Consider the following 21,549-nt stretch of genomic DNA (forward strand, 5'->3'; position numbering starts at 1 on the left):
TGAGGGAGGTGCTGGTTAGGTTCATGTGGTGGAAAGAATACTGCATTTGAATGCTAAAAGATGGGGGTTCGTGGGCTGTCTCTGACAGTTACTAACTAGCATGATGGAAGGACCAAAACCAGAGAATCTCAGTTGGAAGGAATCTCAGAGGTCAGCAAACCCAACTTTTCCCCTAAGGTATGAGTCCTGCTCCACAGTATCCCTAACAAAGGGTCATCCACCCCAGCCTTTGTTTGCTCACTGGTCCAGAGAGAAAAGGAGCCAATGCAGACTCATGTGAGGCAGCTTGCCTGGTTAGTTCTTTAAATTCAGATGGAATCTGCCTCCTTGTAACCCCCACCCACTGGTCCTAGCCTATAGAAACTTGGGTGGGAGACTATGGCATTCCATATTTTGTAGTCAGTATCCAGCACCTTATGGTTCTTCTAAGCTCAGTTACCCAAGGGGTCATGAACTTAACAACGTGACCCCAATGACCAGATTTTCTTCTCTAAATTACAATGAAAAGAAACACTCTGTGTGTGTGTGTGTGTGTGTGTGTGTGTGTGTGTGTGTCTTTTGGTGGGGTAATGAGGGTTAAGTGACTTGCCCAGGGTCACACATCTAGTAAGTGTCAAGTGTCTGAGGCCACATTTGAACCCAGGTCCTCCTGAATCCAGGGCTGGTGCTTTATCTACTGCACTGCCTAGCTGCCCCAAAACACTATTTTTAACAATAGGGTGATAATGGGGCAGCTAGGTGGTGCAGTGGATAGAGCACTGGCCCTGGAGTCAGGAGTACCTGAGTTCAAATCCGGCCTCAGACACTTAACATTTACTAGCTGTATGACCCTGAGCAAGTCACTTAACCCCAATTGCCTTACTAAAAAAAAACAAAAAAAAAACAATAGGGCTGGAACTGGAAAGGACCCCAGAGACCACTGAATCTACCCCCTTCAACTCTAAAGCATGATTTTCATATAAATAGAAAAGAATTTAAGTTCCTACTAGGACAATAGCCTGCCCTATGTCAAGGACAGTAATACTCAATAAATACCAGCACATACCCCAAATCACACCACCAAGTAATTAGTAGCTAGCATTTCTATAGGGTTTTGAGGTTTGGAAAGTGTTTTACAAGTACTATCCCCTTCAATACCTAAACAACCTGGGGAAGCAGGTGCTATTATTATTCTCATTTTACAGATAAGGAAACTGAGGCAGAGGTTAAGTGACTTGCCCAGGGTAACACAGCTAATAAGTGTCTGAAGCTAGATTTGAACTCGGGTCTTGTCTCCAAATCCAGTGCTCTATGCACTAAGGCACCAGGCTGCCTCTCAGCTGTTGTATAGGTGATGTCATCTCTGGGAGGCAGACTATCCTACCGAAAAGGGCTCTAGAGCTGGACTCAGCCAACCTTGGATAGAATCCTGCCCCTACAGGAATCCTCCTACTTTAGTGACCTTGGACGAATCACTTAACCAAACTGGGCCTCAGTTTCCCTTTCTGTAAAATGGGGCTTTGGATGAGATCGCCTCTGACATTCCTTCCAGCTTTAAATGTATGATCCTACAATTATAGAAACGAATCCTGAAAAGGTTTTTATCTCATATAAGCCTAACAATCTTACTAATAAAATAAAATTAAAAGGGAGATTTAGCCCTCTTTTTGTAAAAGGGGGAAAGTTAAAAGGGACTTACTTTGAAAAGCTACTTCAATCAAACTTCTGCCCCAAGGACTTAAATATGTAAATTAAGGAATGAGAAAGCTTACACAGCATAAGCATCATGGAGGCACAAAATGGATCGGAAAGGGCTCTTGTTTGGACCCCTGTGATCTGGGTTCCCATCCAACTCACTACCTGCAGACCTCAAACAAGTCATTCTATCACTCAACCTCAGAACCTCACCTGGAAAAAGTGAGCTAATACCTGCTCTGCTTTTCCTCACAGAGCAGTTGTGAATAAAGTCTGTTAACCTAAAAGTGCTATACAAATGAGCTATCATTATTACCCGAATTAAAAATATTCACTAATGAATATAGAAAGCCTTTTGGGGGGGGGATCTAAAGGGCAACCAAGCTCTTATTTCAAAATCACTTAACACTCAGGAAGCCCTTAAATGTGAATTGATTGAGAATTCACATCAGTTTCATATTTCATCTGAAGCAAACTTGATTTCAATCCAGTCATGGAAAAATAGTATCATAGTCTACATATCCATTTAGTGTAGAAAATGTTTTAAAGTGAAAAGGGTGAAGGGAACTACTGCTATGGAAAAGGGGGGGACTGTATAATAAGATCTTTTGATTGATTTGAAAAGCCAGATACATTCTGAGAGCATTAGAGTGGATTTTCAAAGATGGCACTAAATGTGTGTTTGTTTGGAGGGTACTTTAACAGCTTGCTTTTTGTCAAGAGGGGTGGATGGCCTGGAAAGGATACTGTTGGGGGTGGGGAGGGGAGGAGCGTGGCATTTGCAATTTCTCCAGCACTGATCTGTTCCAGGGTCTACAGAAAAGAAATATTTTACCCCCAGTTTTTAAACTCAAACACCTGATGGTTTTTCAAATTGGAGTTGTGGGCCAACTGAGCCTGTCACTGTAACCTAGGGGCAAAGAAGCAGGATTTTACTAACCTGATAACAGTAGCATTTAAGCAAGAGAATGATGGACAGGCCTCTTCTTGTCAAGCATGGCACATCAAAGCCACATTTTGAAGGGGCTCTCCGTGTTCCACCAGATGGGCTGCAAACTGGACCAGATTGCTAAGACACTGTGTCCTCAACCCCCCACCAGTTGAATATTCTAACTATTCTAACCCTTTCCCCATATGCCTTACCACACAGGCATAAAAGAATTATAGCAGATGGCAACAAAGAGAGAGGCGAGATCTGCCAGCCATGCGAAGACCAAGAGATCCTTCTCTAAAGAAAATACCTCCAGGAACATGGCTATAATCAACCAATGACCTGCCCCTTTGGATGAGATGGGAATATTTTAAATAGTGACCAAGGATACAGAACAAAGAAAAGCTCTCTGCATTGGATGCTTAGAAATTGAGATTCAAGTGAGTTGTCCATGGTCATAGGGATGCATGAAATCAGAACTAAAGACTACACATACACACACACACACACACACACACACACACACAAACAGAGAGATAGAGAGAGAGAGAAGGAAAGAGATATTTGGGACTACATAAATGCATTCATCTAACTGCTTTAGTTTCCTTAAGACAGGAAAATGATTTTCTAATGGGTCATGAAATAAGATTCTCAATGAACCAACATTCCCTATGGCACATAATTCCCAGGATTTGGAAAAATGAAACAAAACACTGCTTGTAAATCGAATATCCTCATGTTAAAAATTAGACAAAGTTGATACACATTGACCTTAAGAGCAGTCATGCAAAAAAAAAAGATTCCAAAGAAAAAATTTAAAATCCATTCAGATATAAAAACAAGAAAGAGACAGGGGCAACAGAGAGGACATTCAAGGGAGTAATTTTAAATACCTCTAATTGGAATCTTGTATATTCTAAACAAAGGCCATAGGACTAATATCTCTCTTGAGACAGAGGTGAGAATTATATTATACATACAAACATTCTACTAGGCAGAATAAAAGTCCTTGTCCCTTGGATCCATAGACAGTTCCATGAAAGTACAGTATGGTGCATAGACAGCTAGCATTGGAGACAATCTGTCTGCAGTAACTATCAGCTAGTCGCTTAATTTCTTAATGCCCCAGTTGACTCTCAAAGAAAATAACTTACAGTTTTTATTTGGTGAAGAGAGATTTCTACACCAAGAGCTCTCTCCAGACCTGCGCAGATTTATGTAGTTTTAAACAAACATATATAGAGACCTCTCTTTATATGTGTGTATATACATACATACATATATGTATAACTCTAAGAGGTAGGTGCTATTTTGTCTCCATTTTACAGAGGAGGAAATTGAGTTTCAGGTGAGTTATCCAAGACCATATGGACAGGTAAAATCAGAAGTCCAGACTACACACATACACACACACACACACACACACACTATATACTGCATATATCTATATATACAAATACAAGTGTGTGTATGTGGAAGTGGGAGAGAATGTAAAAAAAAAAGGCTCAACTTTCAATTCAGTAACCACCTCTAGGAGAGATACAATTTTTTCCTAAAGAATAAATCTTTTCCTTCACCTAGCTTGGCACGGAGGGGCTGTGGCTCCCATCAGGGAGATGACACTCACCAAAGAGATCTTGGATCTTTTCATCAGCAAATCTTCAATTAACAAGCATTTATTTTCTCTCTCTCCCTGTCCCTCCCATTTGAAAGAAAATCCCTTGTTACAAATGTGCGCATATTTGCCACATGCAAGCCTAATTCCCATACTGGCCATGCCCCAAAATGTACATCTCCTATATTTTGAGTTCCACATCACCCTGTCAAAAAGTGGGTAGCATTCAATCACTGACTGAACCTCTGGAATCAGTCTTAAAAAGTTTAATTCTCACACAGATTCTGAGCTTAATTCTCATGCAGATTCTGACTGCCACAAAGCAAGCAATTCTAAAGTGTCACGAACCCTTTCTTTTTTCATAAATGACAGTGCTTCAGGTGCTTATCTCAGCATTCTCGTTGGTATACATGAAGGGTTAATGAAGCCTTGGAAAGGAATGGCTTACATATTAGAAGAATCTGGCTTAGGTCCAAGCAGTCCATCAACACTTATTCTCTCTAACAACTATATACATTTAAGATTTCTTTAAAAAAGGGGTGAAGGTCAACATTTAAAATTGAGGACACTCAATCAGAGGCTCTTTTTAAAAGATCTTCATTAGAATGATACATTAGAAAAGCCATACCTACAATAATTTATACAAAAGGTCAAAATATAATTTGAACACTGCCCTAATTTTTAAAGCTTTAAATTATATAAATAGAAAATTACCAGAAGTGTCTCTAAAATGATAATAATGCTTTATTCTTGGTTCCCTTTTTATTTTTATTGTTGCTCTTTTGTTTTTAGATTATATTCATTTTCAAATATTTACATTCTTTGCACCCAGCAAGCCACCATGGTAACAAAGATCAAAAAAGGAAAAGGAAAACGGAAAGCACAACTAACCAACTCATATGCCATATGCAAGGCCATGTTTCCCTTCTTCTTCCACTCCCCTTTCTCAACTCTTCTCCAGAGTCAAGTTTGGTCATTATAATTATGGAGTTTTCCGGTGTGTTTTGTCCTTGCTGCTGTTCTTTCCTTTTACACTGTTGTTGTACCCATGGTGTACACAACTGGGTCCCATTAGTACAAACAATGAATCCCCTTTAATGATGGCATATATTTGAATGTGAGCTATTTGAAATTATAATTATGTAAATTATGGTCTAATGAGAACAATGCAGTCACTTTCTGGGATTCATTATTTACACTAATAGGACCAAGCTGTACTGTTTTTCTGGTTCAACTCACTTGATTCTGCATCAGTCCATTTGAGTCTTCCCCTCATTCTTTGTAATTTTTATATCCCTTCTTAAGGGGGAATAATATTGGATTACACTCAGGAGTATGTTGAAGCCAGCACCTACTGGCTAGCAAGAGCCACTTGTTAGATTTTCAGCTTGAATGTTAATACCCTGGAAATTAGCAAATGCTACAAATTAGTATTTGATTGATTATGCTGATTGTCCAGACTCAAGATAGTGGCAAAGAAAATGTTAACAATGCAGGTTAAGGGGCAGCTAGATGGCGCAGTGGTTAAAGCGCTGGCCCTGGATTCAGGAGTACCTGAGTTCAAATCCAGCCTCAGACACTTAACACTTACTAGCTGTGTGACCCTGGGCAAGTCACTTAACCCCCATTGCCCCGCAAAAAAACCCAAAAAACAAAAACCAAAAACCAAAAAACAATGCAGGTTAAACTTTAAGTGTGTTGTACATATATATATTTTTTTGTTACCAGCACACCTCTGTTAACATTCATGAACCATTTTTTTCTTTGGCCATTTCCCAATCTATGAGCCTTAATGTTGTTTCTGGTTTTCGAGACTACAAATCATGCTGCTTTGACTATTCAAGTAGTTAGATGGCACATTGGATAGAATGCTGGACTTGGGAATCAGAAAGATTTGAATTCAAATTCTGTCTCAGATAATTACTAGCTATGTGATCCTGGGCAAGTCACTTCAACCTGGTCTCAGGTTCTTCATATGGTTAAATGGGGATAATAATAGAACCTACTACACAGGGTTATTGTGAGGACCAAATAAGAAAATATATGCAAAGTGCTTGTAACCTTAAAGTGATGTGTGTGTGTAAAAATGGCAGGGGGTGGGGGGAGGCGGGGAAGGAGGAGAGAGGAGAAAGGAGAAGGAGAGAGGGAGAGATCTTTTTGTCCCTGGGTTCATTGAGGTATAAGCACAGAATTGGGATCTCTGGAACAAAGGCTATGGGTATTTTAGTGTTATTAATTAAAAAACAAAACAAAACACAATTCCAAAATTGTTGTATAGAATGAATGAAATAAATCACAACTAAACCAACAATGTATGGTTTTTTCATATCTTTTTGTAGCCCTTTCGACCTTAACTTTTTCTATCTTTTGTCATTTTGATCAATTTAAAAATCAATCTTATTATATGCATTATACTCAAATAATTGCTCCAATTCCATTTTCACTGTAGATAATGTAGCTGATCAGGCAAAATTTCAGGAAAAACAATAAACTTTCAAAGCTACAGGCATACTGCAACTCTCCATCAAAAATGTTCATATCATGAACTGAAATTTCACTCCTTTAGAGAATGGTACAAAGAACAGATTATTATGGATATGACATTAAAATTCTCCTTATTCTTTTCTTTTCTAGACTCTTGAGTTCCCTTTAATCTTCCTCCTGGGTCCTATTTTCAAACCCTTTAATCATCTTCATGGGTCTTCTCTGAACTCTTGCCAAGACCACCACATTGTTAGTTCTGGAGCCCAAGGTTGGGTTGGACTGGACTCCCAGTAAGCTTTTTAAAGGAACAGAGTATAGCCAAAGGATTGTGTCATGACTCTTACACGTCTATTTATATATCTAAACAAAGAGAATAGATGTTTGTATATATACAACATACTGTTAGTACATAGTTGTGTTCATGTTTTCTCCCCATTAGATTGTCAGCTTCTTGAGGAGAGGAACTTTCTTTGGCCTCCCTAGGACTTAGCATAGTGCCAACAAACACAGGCTCTTAGTACATGTTTATTGAATTGAAAGCAGTGGAAAGAATACTGTTTTATGTTTGCTTGTTTATTTAGTTTTATTTGGCTAAAGTTGGGGGGAGGGTTATAGGGGAATAGTGGGAGGCAGGGGCTAGATGTAAAGGCCCTTGAGTGTTAGGTAAAGAATTTGGATGTTTTCCTGAAGGCAATGGGGAATGACTGAAGGCTTTATGAGAAGCAGAATAACACAATCAAAGTGGAATCTCTAAAGATTTATTGGCAGGTTTGGTATAGCATGGATTGAAACAGAATACACTGGAGGCAGGAGACCAATTTTTAGGGTATTAGAGAAACTAGACAAAAGATAAGGGTCTGAACTGGGTGGTGGCAGCAAAGGGACAGAAGAAACACTGAATAGGCCTGAAATCATGAAGGACTTAATGACTAATTGACCATAGCTATAAACTGTACGCATCTGCCAGTGCCTAGCATGATGCTCTGACACAGCAGGCATTTATTCAACATTTGTTTAATTAAATATGAGGGTGGGGAAAAAACAATGAATCAAAGATGACGTGGAGATTTTGAACTTGGTTGACTTGACATTGGAAGGATCAGAACCACCATTTAAAAAATGACTTTGACTATAATTTACTATAATTTCTCCTATCTATGCAGACGCATTTTAAATACAAATAATTACAAACAGATATTATTATTTTAGTTTAAAATAAAATTTTTCCTCTTATTATCTCTATTTTCTTTGCCTAAGGGATAAAAAATGTACTGCATCAATTGCTATTCAATTCATATTCAAGGTATCGTTAAATTCTGATCCTTGTAGTGCTAGCAGAATAGTGAGTGATACCGGTAAGGGAAATCACTTTGTCAGCAATCTGAATCTCTTTGTGAAAGGAGGGAGAGGAGAAGATGAGTTGGGTATTAAGCAAATTTGAAGAAAGTACAATCAAACTCAGTGAAAATGTCCTCTAAGCATTGGTCTTGGGGTTACTGCAAATAATCAGATAAAATCATCATATTATCTTCAGTAATAAGCATTTAAAGTACAACGAAACGCAGTGAAAATGTAAAGTACTAAATTCACTGTGAAAAGCATTGGAGATACAAAGAAAAGCAAAAACACAATCCCTGCCCTCAAAGAGCTGAGATTCTAATGGCAGAGAAAGCATACAAACAACCAGGTACCTACGAGAGATGAACAGCATAAATGGCATGTGAATGGGACAGGAGATCTCTGTGGGTAGGGGTGGAGGTAGAGGCGGAGGGGTTGTCAGACGGGAAAGGGATTCAATTTGAGTCTTTAAGAAAATCAAGGAAGCCAGGAGGTGGGTAGAGAGAGCAATCCAGGCAAAGTAGGGACAGCCAGTGAAAAATGCAATCGGTGGGGAGACCAAATATCGTGGACAAGAACAGGTCTACTGAAATCTAGGACTGAAGAATGGCAACCCAGATGGTGAAAGCAACTTTCCTTCCCCTGCAGCCATAATTTAGAGATTAAAATGATCAGCAGGCGCAGAGCCCTTCCTCAAGAATTGACCTGGTCCCTTATGGAAGAATCTTCTCTAAAGTCAAACACCTGGACCTACCCTACTTTTGTCCCTAAGGGAGCATTAATGACAGCTAAACCCAGAAAAGCAGGTCAACTGCTAGTATGGGTCACAGGCAGGAATTGAATCCAGGTCTTTCTGAATCTAAGACCAGCCTTCTAAGAGAGAGAGAGAGAGAGAGAGTGTGTGTGTGTGTGTGTGTGTGTGTGTATGTGTGTGTGTGTACACATAACATACATACAAACACCCTCTAAGCCCTCTAGCTATATATGTATTTGTATATATACACGTGTGTATGCGTATGTACATATATAGACACATATACACACTCTCTAAATGTGTGTATATATTTGTACCCGTGTATATGTATGTGTATGTACACAAATATGTATTTATATATGCACAAACACATGAACATGTATGTATGCATGCAGTATGCATATGCATATATTATGTACTATGGAGGAATGAGGTAATACATATTGTCAAAAGCACTGTGCCTATTGATTTTACTTAAATGTTTTTCTTACAAGGGAAAGTTCAATTGGGTAGGGGATTGGGTAAGGGGAAAAAAAGTCTAAGGGGACAAGACTGACATAGAATGTATATAAATTTATGTATATATTTAATTTCTTACTTATATATAAATATAAATTATTAGTATAAATCATGATCACAATTGTGCAATAATACATCACAAGTATGTCTAGTATGGGTATACTAAAACCTTGGCCTACAATTATGCGCCATTTAAAATGAGTCACAAAACCACAACTTACACAATTTTTCAGAACTCTTTATTACCTGGATTGCTGTACACTTTCTTATATTTAGGACCACTTCTTTATGAGATCAAGCTTTATGATGCTCTAAAACAACAAAATATCAGTCCTGAGCTGTGTAGCAGGTATAAGGAAACACAGACAGAACTTGGGGAGGGGGAATTAAAAAAAAATACGCTACCTTGGAAACAACATAGCCTGCGTAACTTATTATCAAACGGTAGAAAACTGGTCAAAGAAGGTTAGTTTCTTTTCAGCTCAAAGTATCCAGAGAGGTTAATGACTAGAGTCTGATATATTAATAATTAGTTCAAGGTGACTCCAAGAAGCCAATTCTGTGTAACCACAGGCAGGTGAATTTTCACACAGCCAACTCAACCATTCAAGGTATATCAGATGGGCAAAGATAACAGGAATCAACAAAAACCCACAGAAAATTCCCCAATCTCATTTGAGCCAACGTTTCAATTTCCTCCTCTGCTTTCCTTTTCTACTCCCACGAAACACCACATTTTCACACACACACACACACACACACATACACACACACACACACACACACACACACACGGAGTAAAACTGATAGCTTTGGGTATCAACTTCTTTCCATTCTTGACCTATCCCTTCTGGATGGACCTGTGTAAATCCTAAGACAACCTGTTACCTGCTAGTGTCCTGAGGTAAATTCAAACAGGAGAAACTAAGGCCTCAGCCTTCACTCCAAAAAGCTAACTATCTAAGGTCTTCCTTTCAATTCATTTTATTGTTTGCAGAGAAATTATTTTACCTTTTAAATCATAACTGAATTTAGAGAAAGAATTCTGGCCCTATTTATTTTCTTTTTCTAAAAATAGCCCTTTTTTAAAAAAAATTTTTATGGATGAGCTTGTTTTTAAACATTACCAATATTTACATACTACTGAGAGGTCTCTTGTAACAAATAAAACAATCAAAATTAATAATACAATAACCTCATCTAAAAGTGTATGCAGCATTCCACATACATAGAGCACCCCCCTTTGTTTTCTTTAAAAAAAAATTGAAAAAAGTAAAGCAAATTCCTTATAACATTTTCAAAATCACTTCTAGATTCCCTCCCCTTCCCTCCAATACCTAAAAATGGAAGATAGTGCTAGAAAGTGAAATGATGCTAGGCTTTCTGTCTTTAGAGACCCTGGCTTCAAATCCTGCCTCCAGCATCGATTGTGTGACCTTGGGCAAGTCATCTGAACTCAGAGCCTAGGCTTCCTCATCTATAAAATGAAGGTACCGCTAATTATAGTAACTCAAAGGTTTGATAATAGGCTCAAAAGAGATAATGTATAGAAACTGTTTTATAAACCACAAAGTTCTACTCACCTATAGTTATTTTTAATTTTTTAATTTTTTTTTTTTTAGTGAGGCAATTGGGGTTAAGTGACTTACCCAGGGTCACACAGCCAGTAAGTGTTAAGTGTCTGAGGCTGGATTTGAACTCAGGTTCTCCCGACTCCAAGGCCAGTGCTCTATCCACTGCGCCACCTAGCTGCCCTTACAGTTATTAATAAAGAAAGCCATTTTAAAATACTATACCTATGTTTGCTTTCTGCTACATCAAATAAGCAGCCACTTGGCAAACCTTTAAGTGCTAGATAAATGCTAGCTGTGAGCTATTATTGGGGGAAGTTTGTGGTCCATATTTAATTTTCCCCTCTAGGTTTATTCTGTATAAAGCCTTAGATAACCTTTACTTTACATTTTTGTGAATGGTAAAGTGATACATTTGAAATAAAAAATATACAAGAGCAACTTTGATCTCTATCTCAGCCTGAGATTCAGAGACAGATAGATGCCTACCTAATACCCATGAGGAAGATTCTTGCCCTGGCCTAGGTACCATCTTCTTCTACTCTGGGCCAGAACTTCTACTTCATTATTATAATTTAAAATTGGGCTACCTTGAAGTAGAAATTGGAGCAGTAATAACCGGAAAAGGGCTGTGACTAAAAAGCTTTCTCTTGTGGCCCTTGGAAGCAAAAGAGGCCTGATTGTATGTAACAGGGACAAGTTACAACAGTTTCAACCTGCCTAGTGCTTTGAAGATAAGCCTCTGAGGTTTCATCATCTAACCCTCAAACAGGCAAAGGAGAGAAAAGATAGGAATCGGCAATGTCAGCTGGTCTACGGGAAGACAGGCCACTCATTCTCTGTTGGTGGAGTGGCAAATTGATTTGATGATTCCAGAAAACAATTTGGAATTATTTGAAAAAAGTTACTAAATTGGTCACACCCTTTTACCCAGTACTGGGCATCTGCCCGAGGAGATCAAAGAAAGGTCCTGTAATATATGCAAAAGTATTGATGGCAGGGTCCTTTTGTATTTATAGCAAAAACCGGACAAAAGTAGATAACCACTGACTGAAGAATGGCTAAAGCGTATTTGGTATGCAAAAGTAATGAAATATTAGTGTTCAGTGAGAAATAAAAAATAAGAGAAGTTCAAAGGAATATTAACAGATGCAGGCTGAAATAGGCAGAAGAAGGAGAACATAGGAACAGATCTGGAGCTCTGAGGGCCCTCAGAAGCCACTGAGTTCAATACCTTCCTTTTACAGATGAAGACACTGAGTCCAAGGGATTACAGCTAATATCAGTGAGGGTTTGAACCCACTCACTTTAGGGCCAGTAAGAACAAGATACACAAGTTCTATCGTAATGTAAATAAATACACCACCAAAAGGCAAATTCTTCCTAATTGTAATGACCAATCTCAGTCCTAGGGAAATGGTGGTGAAATAGAGTTCTATTATCTCAGGAGAGCAGGGGGCTATTATGGATGAGGAATGGGGTATATTCATTTTCTGAGACACTGTGCCTGTTGGGTTTGTTTATGTTTTTCTTTGTTACAAGGGAAGGTTTAATTGGGGAGGGGATTGCATGAAGGAAAAAAGGTCTAAGGGGACAAGATTGGTGTAAAAATAAAAGGAAAGAATGAATGAGGAAGAAAAATAATAAAGAAAAACCAATTAGTTTTGTGCTGGTAACTGCTGTAATATGAAATACCCAATATTTTGTGTCAATGGAAAACAAAAGAGCTGTGATTTACAAAATTATCTAATTTGATCCTTGCAACACACTGTAAGGTACATAACACTGCTATTATCCCCATCTCAGAAATGAGGCATCTAAGGATCAAAGAGTTTTGAAGTGACTTGCCCAAGGTCACTTTGTCTATTGTCCATATAGAATTACCCATCATCACAAATGGTTTAAAGAGAAGTTCAAAGATGCTAAGGTACAAACTCTAACCACCCAAAGCATAGGACCAACAAGCACAGTGCAATGATTTGATTTATTCCAAGAGAAAACTGCCTATGATGAGAATTAAATTTAGGTAAAGAAAATAAAGCTGATCCTGAAAGAAAACTCAAGCAACGACAACATCTGTGTGAAGTCCAGACCATGCACTCTGAGCAGCGAATGAAAATGGTGAAGTTTTCTATCATTTAGATATTTCAAGGGAATTTGGGCAAAACAGCTTCTTTCCAAGAAAAACAGTAAATGAAGAAGAAAACTGATGTTTCCAGTTTGGCATCAGAATTCAGTATCAAAGTCCACTATGAAAAACTTTAAAGTCCTACAGCCCCCAAGGCACAAAAGACAAAAATCTCATTGTTTCTTTGACATCATACACATAGTTCACTGAGAACCCATCCCATAAGGTCAAATGGGCCTTTGTTATTCTAAGGCATTGCAGAGTTTCTATATAATGAAAACCAAATAATGAAGGACCAAATATCAGCTAGGTGGTACAATGGTTAGAAACGAAGGCCTGGAGTCAGGAAGCTGTTGTTCAGTCTTCCAGATTCCAAGTGCAGTGCTCTACCCACTGTACAACCTAGCTGCCCTGGAGTCAGGAAGACTTGAGTTCAAATCCAGCCTCAGACATTTACTTACTAGCTGTGTGACCCTGTGCAAGTCACTTAACTCTGTCTGCCTCAGTTTCCTCATCTGTACAACAAACTACAGAAGGAAATGGCAAACCACCCCAGTATTTTCGCCAATAAAATCCCAAATGGGGTCGCGAAATGTTGAGCATGACTGAAATGACTGAACAAATACCATCTTCTTTACTGAAACAACACACTGGTATAAGCTTAGTGGGGTTTTTTTTGGACCAAAACAAAATCATTCTTCTTGATCAATCATCTTATTTACTAGTACAGGTTCTGAATTACTTTTAACTATTGCTAAAATCAAACCCTCCCTCTAGGAATAATAACTTGCTACCATTAAGGCTGTTAAAAAACAAAACAAAACCCAACAACAACAACAACCAGAACATGGTCTCAGAAGACAAGTTCTGAAAACATCATAAAAAATGGCAGAATCATTGAACTATGGGTAAAATCTTCCCAAAGAACTAAAATTTAATTATTTTTTTTTAAAGACTGAATGCAGGGGCAGCTAGGTGAGGTAATAGATAAAGAACCGGCCCTGGATTCAGGAGGACCTGAGTTCAAATCTGGCCTCAGACACTTGACACTTACTAGCTGTGTGACCCTGGGAAAGTCACTTAACCCTCATTGCCCCCCCCAAAAGACTCAAAGCTTTGTAATCATACACACACGCACACACATACATATACATTCTCATTTTACAGATGAGGAAAATGAGGCAGATAGAAGTTAAGTGATTTCCCGAGGGTCACACAGCTAGTGGGTATCTGAGGCCACTGTATCATGTAGCTGCCTCAATAAGCTTTTTTCTTTCCTACATTTCATGGCAAACTCCAGATAACATAAATCTGGTAATTAATGATGAATGTTGCTATAGAAATATCAGATCAAGACTTACCATTACCTGGATTTAATGGTGAATTGCAGCAGAGTTAATTCAGTTAAATAACGTAGCTATGCAGACTGTTTATGTGTCATGATGTCTCATGAGACAGGTACAAAATCCACAAGGCATTCCCTGGGAAAGGACCCAAGGGCAAGGTGGTCCTCCTGGACAGTGATAAACCTCCAGAGAACCATTGAATTAGAAAGAGAAGTTTCCCACTGTCTAGACTGTATCATCCTGCTTTATATCCATTCCACAGATGGACTGAATTCCTTCCCATTCTACAAGTTAAATGATTATCTTTCCAAAGTCAGCAGTTCTGGGATATGTCTGCGTCTGTAAAAGGATAACACTCTATGAGAATTGTTTCTAGACTAACTCCTAGATATATATATGGAAAGCATTTGATAAGTTACTAACAAATAAACATCTTTTCTGAGGATGTGGGCAACTTGTTTTGACAACGAAGTTTCAATCAGCTTGTTTTGTTTTCATGTCAATACTGTTTTAAGGCAATAGGTGATGTTTGTATTTTGGAGAATAAAAGCAAATATTGATGATTTGTCATTTTGTTGGATACCATTTTCTGTTTCCATCATCTTTTGAAAAAAAGTCTGTCCTCATTATTTTTTTAAACATACACGTTTTCTTGATCATCATCCTAAAAACATTCATGCATACACATACAGAGAGATACACACACACAACCACAAATCCTTGCTACTTATATAAAGCAAAAGACAGCAGCGGGGTGGGGTGGCCCACACCTGTAATCCCAGCTACCAGGGAGGCTGAGAATGAGGGATCTCTTGAGCTCTGGAGTTCTGACCTGAAGTGGACTATGCCAGACACTTGGCTGCCTATGGAAGAGCAAACCAGCGTAGGTCCCCCAGAAAGACATGGGGGGGAGGAGGGGAAAAGGAAGAAGAGAAAAGGAGAGAAGAGAAACCAAAGGTGAGTTTTTTTAATACAAAGATCAAATACACATATCTTACAAGATAAGAACAAAAGCAACTTTATTCAGTACAAAACCCTCCCTATGAAGAGGTAAGGGACTCCCAATTAATTATTTCCAAATTATGACTTTTTAATCTGTATTTTTATGACATTCCTTATCTTTTACACAAGACCACATTTCCCTCATTTTCCTTCCCTTTACTGAGTTCTAGCAAGTTTTTCCACAATGAAAATAAACACATTTGCCAGATGCTAATGGATATATGTGTGTCTGAACTCTGGCAACCCAAAGCTTACATGTCATCCGCTTCTGCCTTTGATTGTTAACTCCCACCTTCTGGAGAAAGAGCTAGTACTTATTCACGAATGATAACAAAAACTAAGCAACACGGAGTCCAGTCACAAGACAAGGTCAAGGTCATAAGTGTTGACTCTGAACGACCATGTTTTTAGAGATCCTTAGAAGATTACAAAATATGACCTTCCATTTAGTAATGATGTTAGCTTGATTCAATTCTCTGATCACAGAAAATCAAAATATAAAACAAAGCTAAACAGAACACACAATTAATTCCTAAAACCATTCGACAGATTTTGCTCCCAAATCCCCAGACGCCTTGACTGTCTCTTGGAGGAATTTTTTCACCTGGCTGGCAAGGAATCCCAGCACACCTCTGTTAATTCCAAATCTTGCACCTTCCTACGGTGTGATGCCAGGTGTTTTATTTAGCTAGATATTTCTAACACACCTTCAACACAAATAGAGACCTGGATAATTCCCCACAGCATCTTATGCTACTTGGCAGGTTGTTTATAAAGTGATTCCACAATGCTCGCTTGGAGAGCCCAAACCCCAGTTTAAGAAAGAATGATCTTGGAAAACCACCCCAGATGTAGCCCCAAATGCCAAGATTCATCTGATACTCTCACTTTACTGAGATGACAAAGTAGTCAGTGCACTCTATCTACAATCACATAACCATTAGATAATCAACCTAAATTATAGAGCATACAGATCTTGGTACTAGTTTCTAAGACCCAGTTCTGACTCTGCTGTTGGCCAATGAACAGTTTGGTTTGAAAATGACACAGCATGTATTTGTACAGTCGACCAGGCTCTCTCTGTAGCTGCCTACTTCTGTGGCCTCCAGGGCATATGATTATATTCAGAAACAAATACACAAAGGTATTCCATTCCACACCCAAATCCATTCAAATATGCCCAGCCTGCAGCGGCATAGAAAGCCTGAGTGAGATGTTCTAGGTCCAAGCTTCTTACATTTTTTCCATTCAGGACTCTTTTTCACCTGAGAAATTGTTACAAGACCCTGTGTATGTATATAGGTATATAAAATAGGTATACATAACCTTTTACTGTTGCCAAATTTTTCACGATCCCCACATTTAGTTATGTGACTCCATATGGGGTTGCAGCCCACAGTTTAAGAAACTTTGTTCTAGATAAAAGCCTAGAAAGTGAGACTAGGTGAGGTCCTTTCTCCAGCTGAACTGCCAAACATTCAAACTCGATCAGCGAGTGTGACTATGATGGGCTGGTCATGTTTTTTGAGTGCTAAACTCAGGTCTGCCTAAGAGACTATTTTGTAGAGAATTCAACAGAATGCCAGTGCTCACATGGAGGTCAGAAGCAATACAAGGGCACTCTCAAGGTCTCTCTGAAGAATTTTGGTTATCGATTGGGAGACATGGGAGACATTGGCACAGAATCGTCCAAAATGACATTGCCGAATCATAGGAGGCTCTGTGCTCATGGGCAAAGCAGAATTGCAGTAGCTCAAAGGACATCTGAGATGCACAGATTTAGTCATTTCCACCCCAAATGTTCATATCGACGATTTGGGTTTGATCTGTGGTAAAGCCTTCCTTGCTCATAGCCATAGTTGGAAACATTGTCCCTTGACCCAGACATCGTGATGTCATTTCAGTCCTCAAAGAATGAAGAACCACAAACTAGGTAACGTTTGCTTTAAAGTTAAGTTGGACAGGATCTTAGACTCAGGGCTAGAAGGAACCTCAGAAACCACTGAGTCCTGACTCTTCATTTTACCTTAAAAGTCACAGAAGCTGATTTGAATGTTGATTGGCCCAAAGTAAATCTCTTGAGTGCTTCTGATGAAAGCACCTGGGTGAAACTCCTAAACAAAACAAAGCATGCCCCAGTTTCAAAGTAAGTTATAGGGAGTGTACTGAAGTGGAAAAAGGGCTGGATTTGGAACCAGAGCACCCAACTCTGCTCCTTACTGTGGCAAATCACTTTATTTCTCTGGCCCTCAATTTCCTTACTCGTGAAATGAGGTTAGACTAAATCACTTACTAAGGTTCCTTCGCAGCTCTAAATCTATGATCTATCACTCAACACAAAACAACCAAGTTCGACTCCATTTCTGAAGCAATATCATACCTGGGATCAACAAACTAAAGCATCACCATAAAAAATTGATAAATAATTGTCTGAAATGGCTTCTGCCAAACGCTTCTTTGAGGCTGTGGTACATTTTGTCAAATCAGAATCAGTTTATGCTGACCCACTCACAATGTGGAATTATGCCTTAAGAGCCTAGACATCCATCTACCCATCCATTCATCAATTCATCTCTTTGTCTCTGACTGTCTCAGGTCCAGTCTCAGTCTGTCTGTCTCTGTCTCTGTCTCTGTCTCTGTCTCTGTCTCTCCCTCCCTCCCCCCCCCCTCTCTCTCTCTCTCTCTCTCCCTCTCTCCCTCTCTCCTCTCTCTCCCCCCTCTCCCCCCCCTCTCTCAATGATTACATTTAAATAGCTTTTCAGTACAATTCTCAATACCTTCTTGGAGCTTAAGCAAAAGTATCTTTTAACAACTGTAATAGAAACACTGGTTTAAGTAACAAAATCGGTGTTATTACAAATTAGTTTATAGAAAGAGCCAGGTTCAATTTTCCTTTTTAAAATGTAAACTCAAAAACAAATTTCAAAGATCATAGATTTAGAGAGCTAGAAGGGACCTGGGAATTTCTCTGGTCTGATTCCTTCATTTTACTTATGAGGAACTACAGAACAAAGGTCATTTGGGCAGCCAAGATGAGGAAGGTAGTAATCAGAAGAGCTAGGATTTGAACCCTAGGCTCCTTGACTCCCAATCCAGTGCTCCTTCCACTCCAACACATTATCATTACCATCAGAGCATTTCACCTTGGTTGGTAGGTTAAGGATACTCTAAATAAAAGCCTTGAAACTGTCAATTCCCCATTCCTTAAAGAATGACACCACGGCTTAACATCTGTTACCAGGTAGCTCTTGACATTAGTTCCTGATGTAACTGTTGTGTTCAACCACCTCTTTTAAGAATTTATCCTAAATAAGGAAGGGTAGGGTCGGGAAACAGAGAAATAAAAGCTGGCAAGTGGATAGCTCTTGTCTAACATGTGTCCATTTTAGTCATTGGGATTCCACCATATCTGTGATATACACCCTGTTCATACATCATATCAGAACATCTACAGAGTTACTATATAAAGACCATCTCAGGAACTTGACATCATTATGTCATTTCTGAGTACATTATTACTTATGGGGTTTGACCACTAGGAAACAGAACTCTGATATATGCTTTAGACTTAACCTAAGTATGAAATTCACAATGAATTCTTTATTTAAAAAATCCAGCCACCATTCTTTAATCAGCTGTTATAAATTGTATATGTACTTGTTTCTCTACACCCACTGTTTCAAATGTCAAAAAGAATATACCCTTTGTCCTTTAAGATGGAAGATCTTGGGTAATTACTAAAAGACCAATGAGTACAAATATGTCTAAAGTCCTTAAAAATAATGAAGTCACACTGAAAGACAGCTACAGTTAACAGAATCCTTGACAGATCAGATAATGTTCTGTTTTTACAGGTGAAGGGTCCTTGAGCTTGGAAAACCTGAAGCCAAAATACTCTATGGCTATTGGGGTAAGCGTGGCCAAGTCATGTAGCTTCTTCTGGCCTCAATTTTCACAACTGTAAACTGAATAGGCCCAACTAGATAACCTCTGAAGCCTATTTCACCTTTAAATCTGTGATCCTCTGATCTGCCAGCAAATTACCTGCACCCATACATTCCTAACCTATTTATACTGGAAACCTAATTTGATAACCTGTGGATAAGAATCAAAGCAAGAGACTGCTCCAAGTAACACAGAGCATGCTCAGATTGCCAGCCTCTATTAGACACTTTAGGTAACAACATAATACCAGCAGATTGTACCCAGGGCCTCACTGTGACAAATTGGAGAGACAAGCTCTCAGATATTAAGTCCGGGAAATACCGAATAACGCAGCTTTCTCTGTCTGTCTGTCTGTCTGTCTGTCTGTCTGTCTGTCTGTCTGTCTGTCTCAGTCTGTCTCAGTCTGTCTCTCTGTCTTTCTGTCTCTGTGTCTGTCTCAGTCTGTCTCTCCGTCTGTCTGTCTCTGTCTCTGTCTGTCTGTCTCTCTCCCCCACCCCCACCCCTACCTCAAGACCTGTCACAGGGAACGCAGAGAATGAAATTTCCCAGCATCACCCACCTCACAATAAGGGGTGGCTGGGCTGCCTGTCCCGTACAGGTGCTTGTCTAGGCTGAAAGGATATCAGGAGTTTCTGCTTCCTACAAACTCATCTTTGTTGCTCTGGGAGTGAGATTTGGGGGCCAAGGCCAAGCAGTCCAGAGGGCTGGGGAAGAGTCAGACACTCCAGCCCGAGGCACCAACCACACTTTCTTTTTCAAGGGGCATCCCCAGTAGAGCTGGGTTAGTCTCCTCCAAAAGAGCGAATACAAAAGGATGAATCCGGATTTCCCCAAACTAAATACTACCTTAAAAACAAATGATGGGCTTGTCATTTGTTTGAGGCGAACACTTGAACCCTGAAGCGGGCAAGCGGAGAATTTAAAGAGGCCGGATTTTTAAAAAGTTGGTTAAGGTTCTTCCCCTCCCCTTTTTCCAACTTGGGGACGGGTGTGTGTGAGGAGGGGGAAGGGTATTGATTCCTGGATCTCCCAGGGAGCCACTAAGGGTCCAGAATAAGGGTGCCAAATAAGGAGTAGGGGAAGGAGAAATCCTAGAAACTTTCCAGAGCTTCCTGATCGCTTTATTCTGTGCAACAGAGCCGGGGGACCTACAGCAACAACAGCAGCAGCAGCCTGGTGGGGGGGTGGGGGGGGTGCGCGGGACCGGAATAAAGCTTATCCTCATAGGAACCGGGGCCGCAGGGTGCGCCCTGGCACTCCCCAGGAAATAGAAAAGGGGAAGCCCTGGAGGGATTGGGGCTGGAAGGCGGCGATCCTTCCAATCCCAAGTCTTCCAGTCGCCTGCACCCAACAAAAGAGCCAGAGGCCGGCTTCCAGCTACCCCCACCCCATCACCACCCTAGTCACCTTACTGGAACGAAGCCTACCATGGAAGGGGTGGGAGAGAGGGCAGAGAGGGAGGCGAGATCCCGTTTTCTCTCAATAACGTAAGGGAAGGGATGGATGGGTGTGCTTGTGTGTGCTCTGTGTGTGAGTGCATGCACACGTATCAATGCAACCAGCCCTCCATTCAGCCAACAGCAGCAGCTGGTTCCTTCCCCCCCCCCCGCCCCAACTCTCTTCCCCTCCCTTCCCCCCTCCGGGAGCATCTGCCCCTGGGGCACCCCGGCCCTCGCCGCAGCGAACACAATGAAGCCCCCAGACCCTCCCCCTTCTGGGCCGCATCCGCCTCGCCTCCGCAGTGTCTCCACCAGCACAAAGCGCCCCCCACCCCCGGCCCCCCGGCTCCCCGGCCCCCAGGCCCCCGACCCCCGGCCTCGTACCGACCTTGAGCCCGGGGCTCCCGCAAGGTCTTGGTCACCGCCTTCCACACGTTACAGCCCAGCAGGCAGAGCAGCAGCAGCGCCGCGGACCTGCTCATTGCCGCCCGCCGCAGCCGCAGGCACCGGGCCGGGGAGAGGCTGCAGCAGCGGCGGCGGGGGTGGAGGCGGCTCGGGCTCGGGCTCGGGCTCGGGCTGCGGCTCCGGCTCCTCCCGCCGCCCGCATCAGGCGCGTCCGGCCCGGGATGCTGCGGCCACTGCCTCCGCTGCTGCTGCTGCTGCTGCCTCGGCTGCCGCTGCCGCTGCTGCTGCTGCCTCGGCTGCCGCTGCCGCTGCCGCTGCTGCTGCCGCCGCTGCTGCTGCTGCCCCGGCTCCCCGCGGCGGTATTGTGCGCCCTTCTCCTCCTCCTCCCGCCGCCGCCG

The 21,549-nt window shown here is 40.9% G+C and overlaps 1 protein-coding gene across 1 annotated transcript in view; it reads right to left on the minus strand.

Moving 5' to 3' along the window:
- The window catches only part of FAM171A1 (family with sequence similarity 171 member A1), a 183,819-nt gene extending 162,499 nt beyond the window's left edge, over positions 1 to 21,320 (minus strand). Inside the window, exon 1 of the mRNA XM_043968578.1 lies at positions 21,135 to 21,320. Within this exon, the coding sequence (XP_043824513.1) occupies positions 21,135 to 21,228 (94 nt within the window). The 5' untranslated portion in view covers positions 21,229 to 21,320. The remainder of the gene's footprint in view (positions 1 to 21,134) is intronic.
- Between the last annotated feature and the right edge of the window lie 229 nt (positions 21,321 to 21,549).

The sequence above is a fragment of the Dromiciops gliroides genome, chromosome 5 (assembly GCF_019393635.1).
Source record: "Dromiciops gliroides isolate mDroGli1 chromosome 5, mDroGli1.pri, whole genome shotgun sequence".
NCBI lineage: Eukaryota > Metazoa > Chordata > Mammalia > Microbiotheria > Microbiotheriidae > Dromiciops > Dromiciops gliroides.